The sequence below is a fragment of the Oryza sativa genome, chromosome 9, assembly GCF_034140825.1.
Source record: "Oryza sativa Japonica Group chromosome 9, ASM3414082v1".
NCBI lineage: Eukaryota > Viridiplantae > Streptophyta > Magnoliopsida > Poales > Poaceae > Oryza > Oryza sativa.
Window position 1 is genome coordinate 14656155 of NC_089043.1, and position 20220 is coordinate 14676374.

At 43.1% G+C, this 20220-nt stretch overlaps 2 protein-coding genes and 1 long non-coding RNA gene across 3 annotated transcripts; all 3 read left to right on the forward strand.

Annotated features, from left to right (window-relative positions):
* The first annotated feature begins 2602 nt into the window (after nucleotides 1–2602).
* On the forward strand, nucleotides 2603–5167 carry LOC136351733 (uncharacterized). Its single transcript, XR_010734863.1, has 3 exons — nucleotides 2603–3214; nucleotides 3537–3602; nucleotides 4726–5167. It is a non-coding gene; the product is annotated as an uncharacterized lncRNA (long non-coding RNA).
* Nucleotides 5168–6168: 1001 nt separating this feature from the next.
* On the forward strand, nucleotides 6169–10561 carry LOC4346775 (cysteine desulfurase, mitochondrial). Its single transcript, XM_015756795.2, has 2 exons — nucleotides 6169–7715; nucleotides 10260–10561. The coding sequence occupies exon 1, from the start codon at nucleotides 6275–6277 to the stop codon at nucleotides 7649–7651; it is 1377 nt and encodes a 458-aa protein (XP_015612281.1). The 5' UTR covers nucleotides 6169–6274; the 3' UTR covers nucleotides 7652–7715; nucleotides 10260–10561.
* Nucleotides 10562–15909: 5348 nt separating this feature from the next.
* Nucleotides 15910–17716, forward strand: LOC4346776 (delta(8)-fatty-acid desaturase 2). Its single transcript, XM_015795773.3, has one exon. The coding sequence runs from the start codon at nucleotides 16028–16030 to the stop codon at nucleotides 17426–17428; it is 1401 nt and encodes a 466-aa protein (XP_015651259.1). The 5' UTR covers nucleotides 15910–16027; the 3' UTR covers nucleotides 17429–17716.
* Nucleotides 17717–20220: the final 2504 nt, after the last annotated feature.

Here is a 20220-nt window from a genome sequence, read left to right on the forward strand (position 1 = left end):
AAGGTGGGTGGTTGAGGTGCGCGATAGGAGTAAATCGTTTACTCCAACAACGGTAGGAGTGGGATGACGGGACGTGGGGTGGGGTGGACCTGGGCCGATGCATGTTTGGTGCTTGGAATGCTCCTAATAGTAGTTCTATATAATATAAATATAAATATAAATATTTGGAGTATTTGGGGGGTTTAAAATTTGCACATAAATATAACATTCTATTTAAATTTCCCTCCCTATCTTACCTCCAACCATCTTTTATTTAATGACATATATTAAAGTTTTTTCCTTCAATGGTAATCTATATCAAATAACCAAGAAAATACTTCATATACGTTGACAGAGGGAGTATTTTGGTATGGAGGGAGAACATATAAGGGTGTGTTCGGGAGAGAAGTTTGGGAAATTTCCCTTCCGCGCATGTAAAATGGAATAGTTCATTAATATAAATTTCAAAGTTGAATATTTTTGTAAAGAGTATAGGTAGCGTCACATATGTCACTAAACTCTCAAAATGTTAATTAAGGTCCTATAACTTATCAAAATATGTCATCTAGGTATTAAATCGCTACAGCCCCTCTAGGATCCTACATAGCGCTAAAGTGACATGCCACACGGACATGGCGTGGTATAATCTTGACTGACGAATAGGATCCACTTAAAAAATTTCCTTTTCCTTTTTTTCTTCTTTCCTTCCCTTTTTCTTTTTCTTCTCCCTCTTCTCTTTTTTTTTGCTTTCTTCTCTTTCCTCTCACTGCAGCTACAGGCCACCGCCACACGGGGTGCTCAGGTCACAAAGAAAGGAGAAGAAAAGAAAAAAAAAAGAGAAGGAGAAGAAGAAAAAAGGAAAAATAAAATTTTTAAGTGGATCATATTTGTCAGTTAAGATAATGCCAGGTCACATCCGTATGGCATGCCACATTAGCGCCACGTAGGATTTTAGAGGGGTTGTGGTGACTTAGGATCTTGATGACACACTTTTACAAGTTATATAACTTGTATCTGTATTTTGAGAGTTTAGGGACCCAGATAACACACCTCTACAATTTTAAGTACCGCCTATGCACTTCTACGAACATCCCGTTTTAAGTACAGTAGTTCGAAGAGAGTAAAAGTTGTGATTGGGAATAAACGAACACAGCCACAGCCAGACAGCCTAAGTTGTCAGTTCGTTGCATTTTCGTTTGGTTATTCATCAAATTTTAAAGAAGACACCGACAAACTCCTTTTTTGGCTGCCACCTCCATAGCAATTGGAAACGGTGCGAAGACAAGCTTCTGGAATTCGGCCTGGTGGGACGGAAGGAGAATGAAAAATGTAGCTCCTCTAGTCTATGCAGCATCCAAGAAAAAGAACAGGACGATCCAACAGGCCTTGCAATCTGACCAATGGCTTCATGATTTGGACCTGCCGTCAAATGCAGGATGGACGATAGACTTAACTGATCAACTTGTCACAATCTGGACCGTCACTTAGACGCTACAACTAGAAGAGCAAGAGGTCGACAAAATAACATGGAAGCTTACCAGCCATGGCGAATACACAGCAACATTAGCCTACAATACGCAACTCCTCAGCACCACTGCCACCAACTTTAATAACCTAATTTGGAAGACCTGGGCGCCGAAAAAATTCAAAACCTTCGCATGGCTAATCATCCAAAACAGAGTATAGACCTCCGATAGACTAGCAACTAGAGGATGGCCAAACGGTTCCATATGTCCCTTATGTCGTCGATCTCAAGAAACTGCCCTTCAACTCTTTGTGTGATGTAGATACACAAATAAAATTTGGGAGGCAATTGCGGAATGGACGGCGTGTGAGGGATCGAAACCATGTCGGTGGCAGCAAACCTCCACGGTGTTAAAATGGTGGGAGGCTACCTCAAACATCCAAGAGGTACCAAGAAGGCTCTTCGCACACTGACGCTGTTGGTCGCATGGGAGATCTGGAATGAGAGAAACCGCAAAACCTTTCAGCAAAAGGAGCTATTGACCACCTCCCTTCTGGCCAAAATCAAGGAAGAGGCCATGTCACATCCTGATTTTCGTCTTAGGATTTATAAATTAGTTAATAAATTATTATTAGAATTTATATTAAATGTTCATTAATTTACAAGAGAAGTTAAATGTGGGAAATAAAATTTCCTAAATATAAAGCATGGATGGATTTAATTTTTATTAAATTATCCATGGTTAATTATACTCTCTGGAATTTTCTTGGATTTTTCGGAGCTCAATTCCTAATTTTAATCATACAAACAACATTTCAGTAATTATCCACATATTAAATTAATCATTAAATGGTCTAGTTTTAATATTTTTAAATACTTTGAGTGTCCAAGTATTTTCAGGATTTTTCTTGAAATTATTTGAGCAATAGAAGTATTTTTAACAATTCAAGGATCATTTCAGTGATTAATTTAATTAGAAAAGTAATTAAAGTCCCCTTTTTCCTTTTCGGGCCGAATTAGGAAAAGTCCTCTCACTTGCTGGGCCCAATCTCTCTCTCAGCCTGCAGTCTTTTCCCTCTCTTTCCCGAAGTCTGCTTGGTGTCCCTCCCTTAATTAGCCCTTGGTAGCAGAAGCCCAGCCGAAAGTCTAGTACGCCTCCCTGCTACAGTGTCGTCTTCAAGCTTGGACAGAGCCCGAGCCAGCCGTCCTGTACCTGTGCAGCCGCCGTTTTCCCCTCCAAATCCGGTCTTTTATCTCGTGTATTTACCAAAATTAGTTGAGGGGGAATATTCCTCTTATCCTCCTCTATCTCTTCCCCCAAAAATCCGACTTTATCCCTTTGAATTCGACGCGAAATTGGATTCGTTTTCGAGTTTATCTCTCCAAACTAACCCTAGGATTTTCCGGTTCAAATCCTCTCGTTTGGAGTCCGATCTCTCTAGTCCAAGCCTATATAAAGCATCCCCTTGATGTCCTCTTCCGTTTGCCCCAAGTCCCAAGTAGAGCCGTCGCCCGTAGAGCCGCCGCCGCCTTGCTCTAGCCGCCGCCGTCGCCGGCGATCCTCCGGTCGCGTCGCGCCGCCGCTAGCATCGTCGCCGCTGCCGTCCGTCGCCGCCGTCGGGTGCGCACGGAGGAGAAGAACCTCGGCCGCCCCTTCGCAGCCGCCGAAGACCACCGGAGCGCCATCGCCGCCGTCAACCCGAACCGTGCCGCCTTGGAACCTCGCCGCCGGCCGTCGTCCGTCGTCGTCCGTCGTGTTTTCTTGTACCGGTGAGTTCGCGTCGTCGTCCTCTACGCGTAGGTGCCCTTAGATAGCCCAACCGAGCCCTCTTTTGCCGGTGGTCGCGTGAAGTCGTGCCATGGCCGGCGATGATGTTAGCGATGACGTCATTAATCCCTTTTTCTTAGTTTTCTCTATTAGATGAAAATCGATTAAAATTCGGAAATTCATAACTAAATCATCATAACTCGGATTCGAGTGGTTCAAGTTGCTAAATTCATCTAAAATCGAGATCTACATGTTAAAAATATCCACATGTACTATTTATGCTTGTTTTTGTACTGTTTTGTTGATTTTGTTCATTTGCTTTAGTTTCCGACGTTCCGGAGGAGAACGTTTTCGTTGAGGAAGGTTTGGAAGCGTTTGTGGAAGCTCAAGGCAAGTCACACAGATTCCAAACAACCCTTTGAGCATGTTGAACCCGTTTAAAGATAATGTTTTATTTCAACTTATGCATTATTTTCGAATGTCATCGGGTGGTGAGCCTTTCCCAATTAATTAATGGCCGAAGATGACTTTATTTTCCTATGGGTTATAATTTGCTTAGCTGGAACCTTATATATTGGTTTGGTTCAGCTAAATGCTATATATATATATATATATATAATTGCTTAGCCATGCTTAGAAACATTAGCTCACTAATGGGATGAATCATACTACATTATTATTTATGGTTATATTTAATGGTAGCTCACGATGGTTAATTGTGTTATGATAATTAATTGACAATTAAAACTTGACAATGGCGGGTTGTGAGCACATGGTTTTGAAGGTCATGCTCATGATAATTAAGGACCGGTTCGCGAGCTACTGTTGTGAAACAATTACCATGCCAACCACAAGCCAGCGTGGGCAACGGCTTTACCTTTTGTATAGCATGATTCATTGCGGGGTGCCAGACTAAGAAGCGGCGAGAAGTCCGTGGGGTCGCTGGGGAGTCCATGCCTCTGGTTTTTGAGGGGGTGATTATGATCCAGGAATGGTGCACTGTGGTGAGTTGTGTTGTGCGAAGGGTATTGTCACAATTTCCCCCTTTGTAGTGCCGTGGTGGTACTTCGGGGCATGGCAACATGTGTGGAATTGTGTCTTGTGGGTACAGTGGTACATCTCTGGCCAGAGTAAAACTATTCGAATGGCCGTGCCCGCGGTCATGGGCGGGTTGAGAAATGTTTTTCGTGATTAGTCTCACACCTCTCACAAATAATTATTGATGCAATAACTGGTAATAATTTGTTTAGTTCCTGGTTTGGAGTTAGATCTGTACAGCCGGGTATGGTTGTTCAGGATGGTTGGGCCTGAGCAGCACGGGTGTGCTGTTCAGTGTTAATTAAAATTTCTAATTAATTACTCTACTGTTTTACTCTTAAATCTTTGCTAAATGCTGCTTTTGCAAATGAGCCTATATTATGCCATCCTTTGGTATCCTTGTGCACTTGCATATTTGCTGTGTGGCTTGTTGAGTATGTCATATGCTCATCTTGCAATAATCATCAAACCTCAGTTGAAGAAAAAGGATCCAGAAAGAGAAGACGTTTGGCTTATACCCCAGTTGAGCTGCCTGTGGGAGTGGAGCTGAAGCCATCGCTAGACCGTTAATTCCACTGCTGTTTTTTTTTCTTCTGTAAGTATGTAACGTTATTATTATGATGGATTTGTATATTAAATTGTCAGTTTGTGTACCTCGGCTGATTCCTAGATGAGGGTTTTATGCATAAATAAGTTCGGAAATTACTAGTGAATTTCCGGACGTGACAGGCCAAAAATTGGGCATTAGCGGGCGTGAAAAATCTTCATAATTGGCTTTCTTTTAGTTAGCTCGGATCAAAGGTCTTGAGCTCGTTTTCGTCTTTGTACAGTTCACTCCCGAAATGCTTGAGGAGATCAGATGTCCAACGAAAAAAAAGATCGGATGAACAAACTACTAATAGTACCCCATGTCTCCACACATTCATATGATGGTCTTCAAAATGTTTTATCTTTTAAACTATTTATCCAATTTATGATATGATCACATCATTATATTTGTTACAATTAAATCTTTACAACAAGATATCACATCATTGCATTCCGATGAAAGAAAAATATATGTTTCAATCCGTTAAATTTAATGTTTCAGACACAGTAGCAATATGTTTCAACGTGTGTTTTTGTTATGTTTCATAAAAAAAATTAAATGTTTCAATAACTAATTTTTTTGTTTCACTATGTGCAACTCAATGTTTCACCAATGACCGAAAAAATATGAGACGCTATTGCCCCTAGTCTCTCTCATGCTATTCTATTAGCTTTCTCCCACACACCACGCATGATGCAAGTATTTAGTGATCTTAAAAATTATTTTTTCTTTTAAACTACTTATTCGTTGAACGATTTGATCGCACCGTTAAATTCGTTATAATTAAATCTTTACAACAAGATATTGCATGATTATATTTTGATGAAAGAAAAACATATATTTCAGACAATAAAAATTTCATATGTGATAGAAATATGTTTCACCATGTGTTCTTATTATGTTTCACAAAAAGTTCTATATGTTTCATAGGCTGACTTTTTTGTTTTGTTTCACTATGTATAACTTAATGTTGCACCAACAGTCAACCGAAATATTTGACTGTCCAATTTTTATTACAACGTCGGACGTCCGATTTGTAGCTCTCTCCGTTTACTCCTTCTCTATTTAATAAAAATTGGCAGGTTGCCTTTTCTTAAAAAAGCAAAATTTAAAGAAGAGAAATAAATTTTGGATTGGCTATGTTAATATGATATGACCTTATGACTCACCAGTAGTCCACGGCCCAACAACAAACAACGGGCCGAACCGGTGTGTCGCCTCGACCGCGACCGCGACGGGCTCAGAGTCAGACGCGTCGCCTTGCGTGGCCCAGTTGCCAACCTCACCGCCACGGCGGTGCCTATCCTCTCCTCAACCCATCTCCTCCCTATCTCTCCTTTTTTTTTTCTCCCCAAATCACCCCTCCGCCGAAACGGGAGCTCGATCTCCGCCGCCACCGCCAATCCCCGAACCCTACCTCTCCCCCCCTCCACCCATGGCGCTCTCCCGCCGCCTCCTCCCGCTCCTCCTCCGCCGCGGGTCCACCCCCTCCCTCTCCCCCGCCCGCGCGCTCTCCACGGCCGCCGTGACGGCCGATGCTCCCGCCGCGGCGGCGGCGGCGGCGGAGGAGGAGGCGATGACCATCAAGGGCGTGCGCATCTCGGGGCGGCCGCTGTACATGGACATGCAGGCGACCACCCCCGTCGACCCGCGGGTGCTCGACGCCATGCTCCCCTTCTACCTCTCCCGCTACGGGAACCCCCACTCCCGCACCCACCTCTACGGCTGGGAGTCCGACGCCGCCGTCGAGGAGGCCCGCGCCCGCGTCGCCTCCCTCGTCGGCGCCGACCCCAGGGAGATCTTCTTCACCTCCGGCGCCACCGAGTGCAACAACATCGCCGTCAAGGGCGTCATGCGCTTCTACCGCGACCGCCGCCGCCACGTCGTCACCACGCAGACCGAGCACAAGTGCGTCCTCGACTCCTGCAGGTACCTCCAGCAGGAAGGCTTCGAGGTCACCTACCTCCCCGTGCGCCCCGACGGCCTCGTCGACGTCGCGCAGCTCGCCGACGCCATCCGCCCCGACACCGGCCTCGTCTCCGTCATGGCCGTCAACAACGAGATCGGCGTCGTGCAGCCACTCGAGGAGATTGGTCGAATCTGCAAGGAGAAGGGCGTGCCCTTCCATACTGATGCTGCCCAGGCGCTCGGGAAGATCCCGATTGATGTCAACCAAATGGGGATTGGGCTCATGTCTTTGTCTGCGCACAAGATTTATGGGCCAAAGGGCGTGGGTGCTCTCTATCTGCGTCGTCGACCCCGCATTCGTGTGGAGCCGCAGATGAGTGGCGGTGGCCAGGAACGCGGAATTCGCAGTGGAACAGTGCCAACGCCTCTTGTTGTTGGATTTGGTGCTGCCTGCGAAATTGCGGCTAAAGAGATGGACTATGATCACAGGAGAGCCTCGGTTCTGCAGCAGCGCCTTCTTGATGGCATCCGTGGACAGGTTGATGATATTGTTATCAATGGAAGCATGGAGCATCGGTACCCTGGTAACCTGAATTTGTCATTTGCATATGTTGAGGGGGAGAGCTTGCTGATGGGCCTGAAGGAGGTGGCTGTGTCGAGTGGCAGTGCCTGCACTAGTGCCAGCTTGGAGCCCTCTTATGTGCTGCGGGCACTTGGTGTAGAAGAGGACATGGCGCACACCTCCATTCGCTTTGGCATTGGCCGCTTTACCACTGAGGAAGAGGTTGACAGAGCAATTGAGCTCACCGTGCATCAGGTGAAGAAGCTTCGTGACATGAGTCCACTGTATGAGATGGCCAAGGCAGGCATTGACCTCAAGAGTATCCAGTGGGCGCAGCACTGAGACAGCTTTCACTTAGAGCTAATCCCTGGCTGCTTTTGAAGTGCACGGAAGGACACATAGATAGGTACATGGCTCTGCTGCTTTGTGATATATCCTGTTTTATTTCATAATTATTTCATAAGGGAGATGTGGAATTGCTATGGCTGCTATTAAGTTGCTTGAGTAACCTTGCACCCATGAATCTTCACATTGTGAATTTGATAGGTTACCTGTGGCACGTTTTGAGCATATAACAATCCACGCAATGTTTTCCCAGTGATTAGTTCTGAGTGTACATTCATTTACTTTGGAGATCTTCTCACTATGCCAAAAGGAAAGGTAAAATTCAGAACAAAGTAACACCACTGTGCAGAGATAAATCATTTTTATCAATGTATCAGCTGTTAAAAAAATGGAAAAATGTCTTGCTTCCAAGGGATCAATACAAGAAAGTCGCCAAGTTTACCTTTGTTAGCAGGATTTCATCTTATTGTTGTTTCACGTCTTTTTGTTTGACAATTGTTCCAGATGAATTGCTGGAATTTCAGAGCATGCTTTTCATCCTTTGACATGCCAAAGTTTCGTGGATTGTATTACCAATAATTGTCACATGGTTAAACTTGGCTACATGACAATAAGTCAATATGACTGTTGGGTGTTTGGGTTGTCATTGATGTTTCTAGTCACCTATCAAATCTCAGGCTATCAGTTCTTACTTGCACAAGCTAATCAATGAGGGTCCGCTACTATATCTCATTTCTTAAAATGAAAAACAAACTGCAGCACAAGACAAAGTTAGCGTCCCAATGTTATGCAGCAATGCGTTTAGAGCAGTGGTTATAAGCTCTGTCTTCCATAAATTTGTTGAGTTTTGTTGGCTTTGCAGTTCGCTCTTCTTTTCTTTTCTTTTTTTAGGTGTGCATAAATCTACAAGACTACAACTATAGAGTTAGTTCTGGCTCTAGGACACATGTTCCACCTAGCTGGACTGTAGGTTCCAGCTCAATATTGAATATTGGTCACAGGATTTCATTTTTCTTAAGTACTACTGAGATTTTTTGTTTGTCAATAGTTTGTCATCACTTGCTGAAAATTTGAGAGCATGCTTTATTTGCTTAGACTGAATTTAAACCTTACCAAAAGATAATATCTCTAATAGTTTGTCATCAATTGCTGAAATTTGAGAGCGTGCTTTATTTGCTTGGACTGCATGTAAACCTTACCAAAAGACAATATCTCGCTGTTGATTGGTGCTGATTGATACTGCATGGTGAACTGATAATAAATTAATAATATGGAGGGGCTCAAGCTCTCGGTTCCCTACTGACTTAATACTTTGCAAATTTTACCATTTCTATGTTGGAGTAAGCAAAGTCACTTTGTCCTCCATCTACTACTCCCTGTTGTGTCTCCTGTTTGAAATTTTTTAACTTCATTCTCTTGCTCTGTGGTTTTGCTTCCGAACATCTATGACTGTATTCTCTACCAAGACTTTCTGTGTTCCATGGCAACATTTAGTTTCTATTTTCTAGTGCTATTGCGTTGCATAATAGTAGTTACATAGAACTTCCTAATCTTGTTTGAAACACTTCTCAAACAGAGCAGACAGGCAAATTTTGTTCATAATATTGCCTTTGGTTTTACAGTGGCAAATTTTGAATTATGTGGTTGCTTGTCTTACTACATCATGTTTTGAATTCTTCTCCCAATCAGTCCTTTTCTTGAAACCTGTCTGTTTGTTAGGCCTTCCTCTTCTGTGTGGCTATTTTTAAATGTCATTCTCCATCAGTGTTGTTCATATTATGTATCTACCTGTCAACTGATTTTTCACTGGGTTTGTTGAAGTCATTCGATTTTTTTTGCAGTTTAATTCATGATCTTTTAAAGGCCCAGATAAATATTTAAGAGCAAAGTGCACGGGCAGTTCATAAACTTGTGCGGGTGTGTCACCTAGGTCCATGAACTCTCAAAATGCATTTTTGGGTCCCTCAACTTGTCTCGGGTGTCATATAGATCCAAACAGGTTCCAACCCTTTGTGTGTGTTGATGTGGCATGCCATGGTGGCGCCTACGTGTCAGTACAACCCATATATCATATAAAAAATATTAAGAACATATTTTTTCTCCTCTCTTTTTTCATTTATTTTCAAAATTAAAAACTTCCTTTTCTCCTCTCTCTCTCTCTCCTCTCTTTTTAAATTTTATTTTTTTTCTATGTGACTGACATGTGTATCTCACTGACACGTAAGCGTCACCGTGGCATGCTACATCATCCCACGAAACAGGTTAGAGCTCGTTTGGACCTATATGACACCCGAGACAAGTTGAGGGACCCAAAAATACATTTTGAGAATTTAGGGACCTAAGTGACACACCTGCACAAGTTTAGGGACCGCCGGTGCAGTTCACTCAATATTTAATTCTTATTTCCTGACACGTTCCTTACATAGGATGCTCCAGAAATCCTATTTTTGTTGTTCAATTCTCTTAAATGCTACAGATCATATTATATATAGTACAAAGATAATTTAGTTAACCAATCAAAATTTACTGTAAACAAATTTACACTAGAAAAAACAGCGAATGGCATATATGATATCTAATTTGGTGTGCGATTGAATTTTTTCAGGCCTGTCTGGTGTTGGTGAAGACATTTCTATGAACCATGTGATAGTTCTGTCAAGACAATCAGCTAGTATTGTACATCTGTTCACTTGCCAAGTTGCCAGCTCTCAGGCTGGCAACTAATGTTTTCTGCTAGGTTAGCACCTTGTTCTCTAGCTAGAATACCCCAACACGAAATAAGAATGCTTGAGTGGTTACTGTGTTGCCTGAAACCCTTTAAGATACTAATTGGAGTTACTGGCATAATGCTGTTACTATATATTTTGGTGCTCACATTATAATTTCAACACACCAGGTTATCTGTTATTTTGGTTTTCTAGCAATGTTGACATTATGTTGCTCTCTTTGGTTGGTTTTGGTTTGCTCTCATGCCGAAACCTAGTCATGTTTTGGTATTGCGAACCTTTTGGCAACTTATATGTGATGTTGGCATGTTTTGGTACAAACCAAACACTAGTTAAGTGTTATTTAAAGTGGCAACTATATTTTGGTAGCATAATTGACTTCAAATCAAAATGGCCCTCAAACTCGTGAGATCCATATATAAGTGCATTAGGCCATTCAGTGTACGATGCTTTTGTGTACCCTGACCCACGATAGAGGCGTACTTTTTTTGGTTTGGGAAAAGTCCATTTTACGCTCTTGAACTCGTAGTCTAAGTACACCCTCAAACTACAAAACCGGATATAATAAACTCTCGAACTATCAATACTGAACACTTAACACCCCCCCTCACCCGGCTGTTATTATCGTGATTTTTGACACGTCGGATGCCACGTCAATCCACAAGATTATATGAGCCTGTTAGTGCTTCTCTCCCACACGAGCGTTGGCGGCGGCAGCAGCTTTGAGGGTTTACAAGCTGAAATTTCCTTCCCTCCTCTAATTCAATAGCTCTAGCTTTAAGTTTACAAGCTGAATCATCTTTCTCCTTTAGTTTTCTTGTCCAATCAGCCACATCTCCATTGCACGCAGCCGTTAGCTCATCGATTTGTGCTCTCGCACTCACAATATATGCTCTCATCCCTGACTTCTCTTTCATTGTGCAAATTATTTAACACCTGCCTTAAATAAGGTGTTGTTTCCAGCTCATACCAACTCCAGAAAGAGCCGTCACCATCCTGCTCAATACATAAGAAACTTTTGCACAATATTACTTCTATTTAAACAACAAATGTATTACACTAATATTTTACCAACTCACCCGAGCTCTCACTTATGTCAGATGCTTCCGAGATGGATTATCCACATTCCAAGAAATTCATCTTGCTGCCTTCCTACGACACTCGCATAGAGTAGCTGGAGAATAATCAAATGGACCCTCTCTGTATTGAATCGGAAGTGGATTGCTTCTGTCTAGATTGGATCTGGCGCCATTTCTAGAGCTGCTCGTGCTCCTCCATCTGCTTGTTCTGTCGGCTGAACACTCCACAAGCTCAAGCTCGTCGTTGCTCCCCCCCCCCCCCCGCATCAAGCTGTTTCTTCCCTGTTGAGCCATCTCTACAGGCGCGTGCGGCGACGACACCTAGAGCTTCCGCCGGCGACCGCGCGCAACCTGTCAGAGATGCTTCTTTCCCACACCGTTGTCCATAGCAAGCCTCCGCAACCCTGGCAACATCGCTGCCCTCGCAACTTCACGTCACCGCCGCCGCCAATGCTCGTGAGGGTGATAAGCATGAACAGGGCATGGAGAGAGAAAAAGGGCTTGGCCCATATATTCTTATGGGTTGACGTGGCATCCAACGTGTCAAAAAAACCACCGTAAAAACACCTGTGGGGGTTGGGGGGGATTAAGTGTCCGGTATCGACAGTTCGAGGGTGTATTATACCCGGTTTTGTGGTTCGATGGTGTATTAGACAAGCATAAGAGGTCGAGGGTGTAAAATAGACCTTTTCCCCTTTTTTCAGTCCCTAATTATTTCTATATCAGCCCCTATAATAATTTCTATTATTAAACTAATTAAAACTTTTATAGTTTACAGCATACAACAATAAAAAGGATATAAAATATCCTTAACTCTTCTACCGAATCTACATATCAACTTCTCTCCTATCTTTTTTCTCCTTCCCTTCCCTATCCTCGATTATTTTCCTCTCGTCGCTCTGGATGCCTTTCTCGCCATGTTTGCACCAATAGATATAATGGCATTGAGGTGATGAGCGTCAAATCGAGATTGAGCTCGATGGTGATGGGCAGTGATGGTGGACTTGGTGGCTTGTTGACAAGCTCAGTGAGCTGGATTAAGGGGGCAACGAGAAGGAGAGCTCCTAGGGGCTTTAGATGTGGAGTGGTCGAGGTCATCGTCGATGTCTTCTCTGTCTACCCTAACGGTGATGTCGACGTTGGAAAGGTAGGTCGCTCTTCTTTCCTCTCTGCTCTTGTTCTCTGGCCATCAGAGTTTGAGGAGACACTAGGGTGTGGGTGTGGGCATGGGGTATGGGGACCACACCACGTCGCAGGGGCACGACCTCCTCATCGCAGCTTTGACCCATTGTTCCACGCGTGTGTGACGTGACCCCACCCTAACAAAGCCTAATGGGAGTCATGCATCTTCATAGGATGGGATAGGTTGGAGAGTGGACATAAGGAGTTCCATGCATGGGAGCATGAATGTCGCTCGTGTGGAGGGGATTCTCCTCGCTGGCTGGTTAGGGTTACACCACATTGACGCATTGTGAATACCCTTACTCCCTCTATCCCATAATATAAGGCGCGGTCAAAGTTGGCACGGTCTTCAAAACTAATCTTTAGCTTATATTTTCTCATATACTATAAATTTTATAGCATCAAAATTATAATCATATGAAAATAAATTTAAATCTCAATCTAATGATATATTTTTTAACAAATAAAATTTATTTCATATTATACTAAGGTTGGTCAAATGTTTTAAATGTTGAATCTTCGAATGTGTGCACGTTTTATATTATAGGATGGAGGGAGTACATGTTTTAGAGTTATCTGCCACCTAGGTAGCGTGTTCCCCTAAAATAACATCACTAGTTCACGGCAGTTTCTACTCCACTGGTTGCATTGCAAATCTCTTGCACGTTCTGCACACAGTTTCCCCTTGACAAAGCCGCAGTACGAATGTATGGGCATGCACCACGTACGCGTCGACGCAAGTGACGACGTTTCTGCGGGCAAACGTGCCAATTGTGATTTTGCGAACCACATGAGAAGCCATCTACAGGCACGGCCTCACTGAACGATCGCTGTGTTTTGCTGATAAGTGATGGGCATCACGTGTACAACTGTGGACCATGCGTATGCATGTGTATCGCGAGGGGAGAGAGAGAGAGTTAGGAAGAAGAGATGATGAAAGGCATCACGCTGGGTTTGCCCAAAAGAGATGCCGTTAAGATGCTGGTTACACGTCAGCATCGTCATTTTCCCTCTGAATTTAAGGCAGAAAAGTAAGTTAGAAGGATGATTCTGTTTTTTAGGATTACATAGTAAAACACAGACACTCACTCCTATGAATTGAAGATGATATTGTACTATGCAAGTTTAATAGTATAGCCAACTTCTGCAGCCAATCTAATAGCTTATTCATACAATAGTTACTTATAATCATATACTACACCGTTAATATATAGTCTCACATCTCATACACACATAACGTATTGGAGCCTGTGTTATAGCTGACTACAAATCTGTAGTCCGCTCTCCTCTCTCTTCTCTAATCTCCTCCACGTGTCGTACAGCTGACTTGTAACTTGTTATTGTACTCGCTCTAACACAACGAGCTGAATTGGTTGTAGTAAACTCAAAATAGGTTAACATGCACATTTGAGCAAAACTGACTTTCAATGTACCTCTTTTTTAGGAGGGCTCGTTTGAATTATAGGATAAAAATTTCATTGAAAATCCTCTAAAAGAGAAGGAAATTAAGCCTTTATGTGAAATGAAGTTAAAGAGAAAAAAACACCACGAGATCGAGTTGACGAGAATTGTTGTATGTTAAAGATAATGGTTTTCTTGCCTTATCAGGCATCGTGCGTGCGAGTTCTCGTTGTCTCATTCTCCATTTTTATTGAATGTCCTTGAGAAAATAAAAATATATGTATTCCTCACCCTAAGGATTTTTATTAAATGATCCAAAAGGATATATTCTTGAGCATCAAAATCAGTACGTTAGATATTTTGCCCCCTAGCTACACCGCTACATCCCACGCACATCACTTTCTTGTTTATCTGGACATGCAGAGTATACCATTCTTCATTTATTCTGCCAAAAACAAAACGCAAGAATAAGTACCACAATATCTCTCAAGGTAGAAAGATTGAAACCAATCTGTGTTTTCGCGAAAAAAAAGACCTGAGATGTGTTATAAAGAAAACATAATTGGAGCATAGTTGTTTTTTTTTTCTAAAATTAATTTAATCATTACATTCTTTGAGTCTGCTATTTTGTTTTTCTAAAAGATACATAACATTCATTTTAGCATCTAAAAGCTCCATGCATAAATCCATTGTCATTTTCATAAAATTACATTTGCTCTAAGAACATTGAAATTACCACGTTTATACAAAAATAGCATATGTGTCACTTTGATCAAATTAGAATCATATTATAACATATCCTAGATTACTCGCTAAATGTATACGCAGTACAATTGTATTTATAAAAAACTGTGAAGCAAGAGTCATATATCAAATATAATCTACTCTTGAAAAAATGTAAACTACTTCCTTTTATATAATAATGGTGTTTTGGTTTTGTTGTAAGTTAAACTTCCCTATGTCTAACCAAGTTTATATAAAAAAATAGAAATATGTACAACACCAAATTAATTTCGTTAAGTCCATCATCGATTATGGATGTTTCTATGATACTTTTATTTCGTATTAAAAATATTCTTTTATAAACTTAATCAAACCGGAAGAAATTTAACTAAACAAAAACACCTAACGTTCTGAACGGATCCGTGCTGTGTTCGTATAGGGCAATATTTCGATTACAATGTATATTGGCATAGATAACCAAACAAGATAAACAAACAGTGCTGTGCTGGGGAAAAAAAACAGGGAAATATAAGTCGGATAGTAATAAACGATAATATACCTTGTATAGTCATCCAACTCTTATTTCTAGAAACGAACTACAATCGATTTCAAACTACGATTCAAATATTAAACCGATCCTAAACAAATAAGCACAGTACTCACAACAAGCAGTTTGCTTTAGTCACTTTATTACTGCTAATCCGTACTCCCTCCGTTTCAAAAAAAAAAGATAAACCATGAGTTTCTGTGTCCAACTTTAAATGTCTGTCTTATATAAATTTTTTTATAATTCGTATTTTCATTGTTGCTAGATGATAAAACATGATTAATATTTTATACGTGACTTGTCTTTTTAATTTTTTTCATAATTTTTTTAAATAAGACGGACGGTCAAACGTTGGGCACGGAAATTAGAGTTTGTCTTTTTTTTTGGGACGGAGGGAGTAGTACGTTAACCCTGCTGTCAGTGTCAGCCTGTCATAGCACAACTCCGTATGGTCTCTCTCTCCTAAACTTTTGGAGAGTAATAAAAGATAAGAGAGAAAAAAAACTTTATTAAACCCACCAACCCAAACAAAAAAAAAAGAAAAAGAAAAAGAAAAGAAAAGAAAAAAACCGAACCACCTCCCCTCTCAACGAAGGCGAGAAACCAGCGAGGCACCACCCTCCTCTTTAAGATCCGATCTCCTCCCCTCCTACTCCTCCTCCTCCTCACGTTCCCCCATCTCCGAATCCCGCCGCCGCCGCCGCCGCCGCCGACCATGCCTCCGGCGATCCCGACGGCCACAATGCCGGCCTCCCCCAAGGAGGCGCAGAGCCGCGCCGGCGCCGGCGTCCGCATGATCTCCTCGGAGGAGCTCCGCGCGCACGCGTCGAGGGACGACCTGTGGATCTCCATCTCCGGGGACGTGTACGACGTCACGGCGTGGGTGCCCCACCACCCGGGCGGCGACATCCCGCTCCTGACGCTGGCGGGGCAGGACGCCACCGACGCGTTCGCCGCCTACCACCCGCCGTCGGCGCGCCCGCTCCTGGGGAGGTTCCTCGTGGGCCGGCTCGAGGACTACACGGTCTCGCCGGCGTCCGCCGACTTCCGCCGCCTCCTCGCGCAGCTCTCCTCCGCGGGGCTGTTCGAGCGGGTGGGGCCCACCCCGAAGGTGCAGGTCGCCGGGATGCTGCTCCTCCTCTGCGCCGCGCTCTACTGCGTCCTCGCCTGCGCGAGCGCGTGGGCGCACCTCCTCGCCGGCGGGCTCATCGGGTTCATCTGGATCCAGTCCGGGTGGATGGGGCACGACTCGGGGCACCACCGGATCACGGGGCACGCCGCGCTCGACCGCCTCCTCCAGGTGCTCTCCGGCAACTGCCTCACCGGCCTCAGCATCGCGTGGTGGAAGTGCAACCACAACACCCACCACATTGCCTGCAACAGCCTCGACCACGACCCGGACCTCCAGCACATGCCGCTCTTCGCCGTCTCCTCCAAGCTGTTCGGCCTCTGGTCCTACTTCTACCAGCGCACCCTGGTGTTCGACGCCGCGTCCAAGTTCTTGATCAGCTACCAGCACTGGACATTCTACCCGGTCATGTGCTTCGCCAGGATAAACCTCCTTATTCAGTCGGCCGTCTTCTTGCTGTCGAGCAGGAAGGTGCCACAGAGGGGGCTGGAGATCGCGGGCGTCGCCGCGTTCTGGGTTTGGTACCCAATGGTGGTGTCCTGCTTGCCCAATTGGTGGGAGAGGGTGGCGTTCGTGGTCGCGAGCTTCGTGATTACCGGGATTCAGCATGTTCAGTTCTGCCTGAACCACTTCTCCTCGGAGGTGTATGTCGGGCCGCCAAAGGGGAATGACTGGTTCGAGAAGCAGACGGCGGGCACGCTCGACATTCAGTGCTCGCCATGGATGGATTGGTTCCACGGTGGCCTGCAGTTCCAAATCGAGCACCATCTGTTTCCTCGCCTCCCGCGGTGCCACCTTAGGAAGGTTTCGCCATTTGTTCGTGACCTTTGCAAGAAGCATGGGCTGCCTTATGCCGCCGCCTCGTTCTGGCAGGCTAATGTGTTGACATGGAAGACATTGAGGGCTGCTGCATTGCAGGCCAGGAAAGCCACTAGTGGTGCTGCGCCAAAGAATTTGGTTTGGGAAGCTGTGAACACTCATGGATGAATTGGAGCCTGAGGCAACTGCTTGTGTGCATGCAATCACCTCAATGCTTCTTAATTGTGTAGGGAGATTGATCTTTTTACCTTTACCCGTTGGAGTTGGATCGGATTTTTCGTGTTGGCAAGTGTCTTGTCTTTGCAGCTGAAGAGTGGGTTTATGCTTCAATTGTCTACCTGTTCTTCATGTATTAGATTGTCCGATTCTTCGCATTATCACGGTAACTATATCTATAGTACTTGCATTATATTATGAACTTGTGGCTTCAGTAAAATCCATTTCATTTTGCTTGCATGCCCAGATTGTGGATGGTTGAAGTTGATGAAATTGTAAGCTTAATAAATGGTTGGTAATGTTTTCTGGTACTCCTGTATTTTTTTTTCTATTGCTAGAGCTGATTGGATTTGCTAATCGGGAACCTCCTATCTATTGGAATGATTATTAATATTAAATCATTCTAGTGCATATTTATGCACTACATGCTCCAACATCTAATTTTCATCGTCAGAAGCGTTGAAATCTTTAATTTGCCAATGCATGTCTCTGAAATTGCTGGCTCAAATATTGGATAGTATGTCACATAGTACTTGTCCCTGTTGCTTCAAGTTCTCAAGGGTCGTTGATTGTTTGAATGAGTCAAGCTATCAGATTTGAAACCTTTCATTTGATTAACCTACACTAACCTTCAAAAGTTACTGGCTCCCAATTAGATTTTGTGATCATTTGGTTCTGTTAATCTTCCATCTGTCTTTATTTGCAGTTACTGTTATGGGGCTTCCCTGAGAAAAAGAAAATCATGATAACAACCTGATCTACATATCTACCATTGCAAAGAAACTTTTATATTCTTTTTCCTGCACCACTTGTTTTGTGCCCTGACCAGCTTTGCGTTGCTGTACAAAATACAGCCATTTCTTTGGTGTTTTTGTCCGATTCTTAAGATGGCTCCCCTGGCTTTCTGGATCTTGGACCATGGCCTGTCCAACGTGATTCGCGCCACTGGTGGTTTATAGCTTGCATCACATGTGAGATGTCCTTTGCATACGCATGCCTTCTGTCTTCTTGCATAACAAAAATAGTTCTCTAGTATGTAAACCTGGTTCCATGCCTGGTTGTCTCTTGCTAAAATAGTTTCTTGCCTGACATGCACATATGTGATGTCCAGAAATTTTTACTTGGATGCACAACACGATGTATCTCCTTCAAAGTTTATTTCAAAACAACCCAGTTAACAACAAGGCGATTAACATGAAACTAAGATATGGAAAATATTCTCTGATTGGATGGCAGTAAACATTGGTGAGTGTTTGAGAAGAGGAGAATATACGCAAAACAAGGTAAGCTATTAGTGGGTGATTAATTAAGTATTAATTATTTTAAACTTGAGAAATAGATTAATATGATTTTTAAAAACAACTTTTCTACATAAAGTTTTTTCGAAAAATACTTAGTTTGGGAAGCGTGCGAAAGACGATGTTCTTTTCTTCTCTTTGTGCAACTCGTACTCCATGATGAAAATGTAAATGGCTTTCCATTATTTAAAAAATATGGGGGAAATTGTTAAACAGCCTTGAAAGCGAAAGCTCATCATGAATGGAAATAGATTGTGTTCCTTTGAGATTTGACTCCACGAGTAATTCTTATTGGATTTTTGCAAATCCTCTATACCTACCATGGTCTACTTCCCCTTCTGCTACCCTCAATGCTGTGGGTTAATACCCACAAGTTCAACCTAGCAATAGAATTTGTTTTTGTTGTCAGCTTATGGTTTGTCTTGTTTCAGTAACATGACAATAGATGCTACTTGCAAAGGTGCATTATTCTATTTTCTGAAATCAAATTGCAATATCTCATACCATACGCTCAGAACCTATATATACCCTTGTATCATTTTAGTCCTGGAATGAAGGAATTTTGCGGGAATTAAAGCCTGATTTGTTGTTATGATCAAAGCATCCTTGTTGATGCTCTTGGGGTTACAAAGATTCTCATTATTCTATAGCTCCTAGAGGCGAAAATATCTCCAGACATGTCTCGAGAGCTTCAAGATCAATCTTGGAATAATCAGGGTCCACTTGCCCTTGCTCCTTTTCCTTGAGGACTTCTGCTCTAGTACTGCAAGATTCTTTTCTTTTTCAATTTCATGTTCTTGGACAGAGAGCATCCAAAGGGGAAATGCTGACCAAAGGTTCCCAAATTCTGGTTCTCTATAACTATGATCTGATCCGCTAATGCACTTCCACGTCCGTGTCATTCAACATATCATATCTTTCAATGAATATTGTACATGTCTTCCAAATATGCTACAAACAATCAGCGAACATGAAAAGAAAAATCTTTGTAAAAAAACAAAAAAAAAATGAACATATGCACTGCCGGCTCACGGGTTCAAGACTGTCGTACGGTGCAGTGTGAGTACGATATGTACTACTCCTAAATAGGATTTGGGGGCCGGTTAATTATCTGGTGATACACGAGGCAGGCAGCGTCAGAAGATGTCAAGTTGCTAGTTACCAAAGGGGAAGCAATGAAGCATGGCACGTTGTGACAGTGCCTCTCTAATCTCCATGGGAATACAAATTTTAGGTTTCAAACCGTGGGCACTGCACTGCACCCATAGCTTCTCCCTGTTCTGAAGAAAACGAAACCGTGGGCTACAGTATTATACTTGCTTCCATATGCAGCAGCACCTGAACTGAGCTGTACTGTGACTCCTGCCTACGGTAGTGCAGGAACTATTATATGAGCAACATAAGCGGTGGTCGTTAACTTATTTGCCGCAGTTAAAAATAGTAAAG

Excerpts from the sequence above, each read along its gene's own strand:
- LOC4346776 (XM_015795773.3), top strand. The coding sequence starts at position 16,028 with ATGCCTCCGGCGATCCCGACGGCCACAATGCCGGCCTCCCCCAAGGAG.
- LOC4346775 (XM_015756795.2), top strand. The coding sequence starts at position 6,275 with ATGGCGCTCTCCCGCCGCCTCCTCCCGCTCCTCCTCCGCCGCGGGTCC.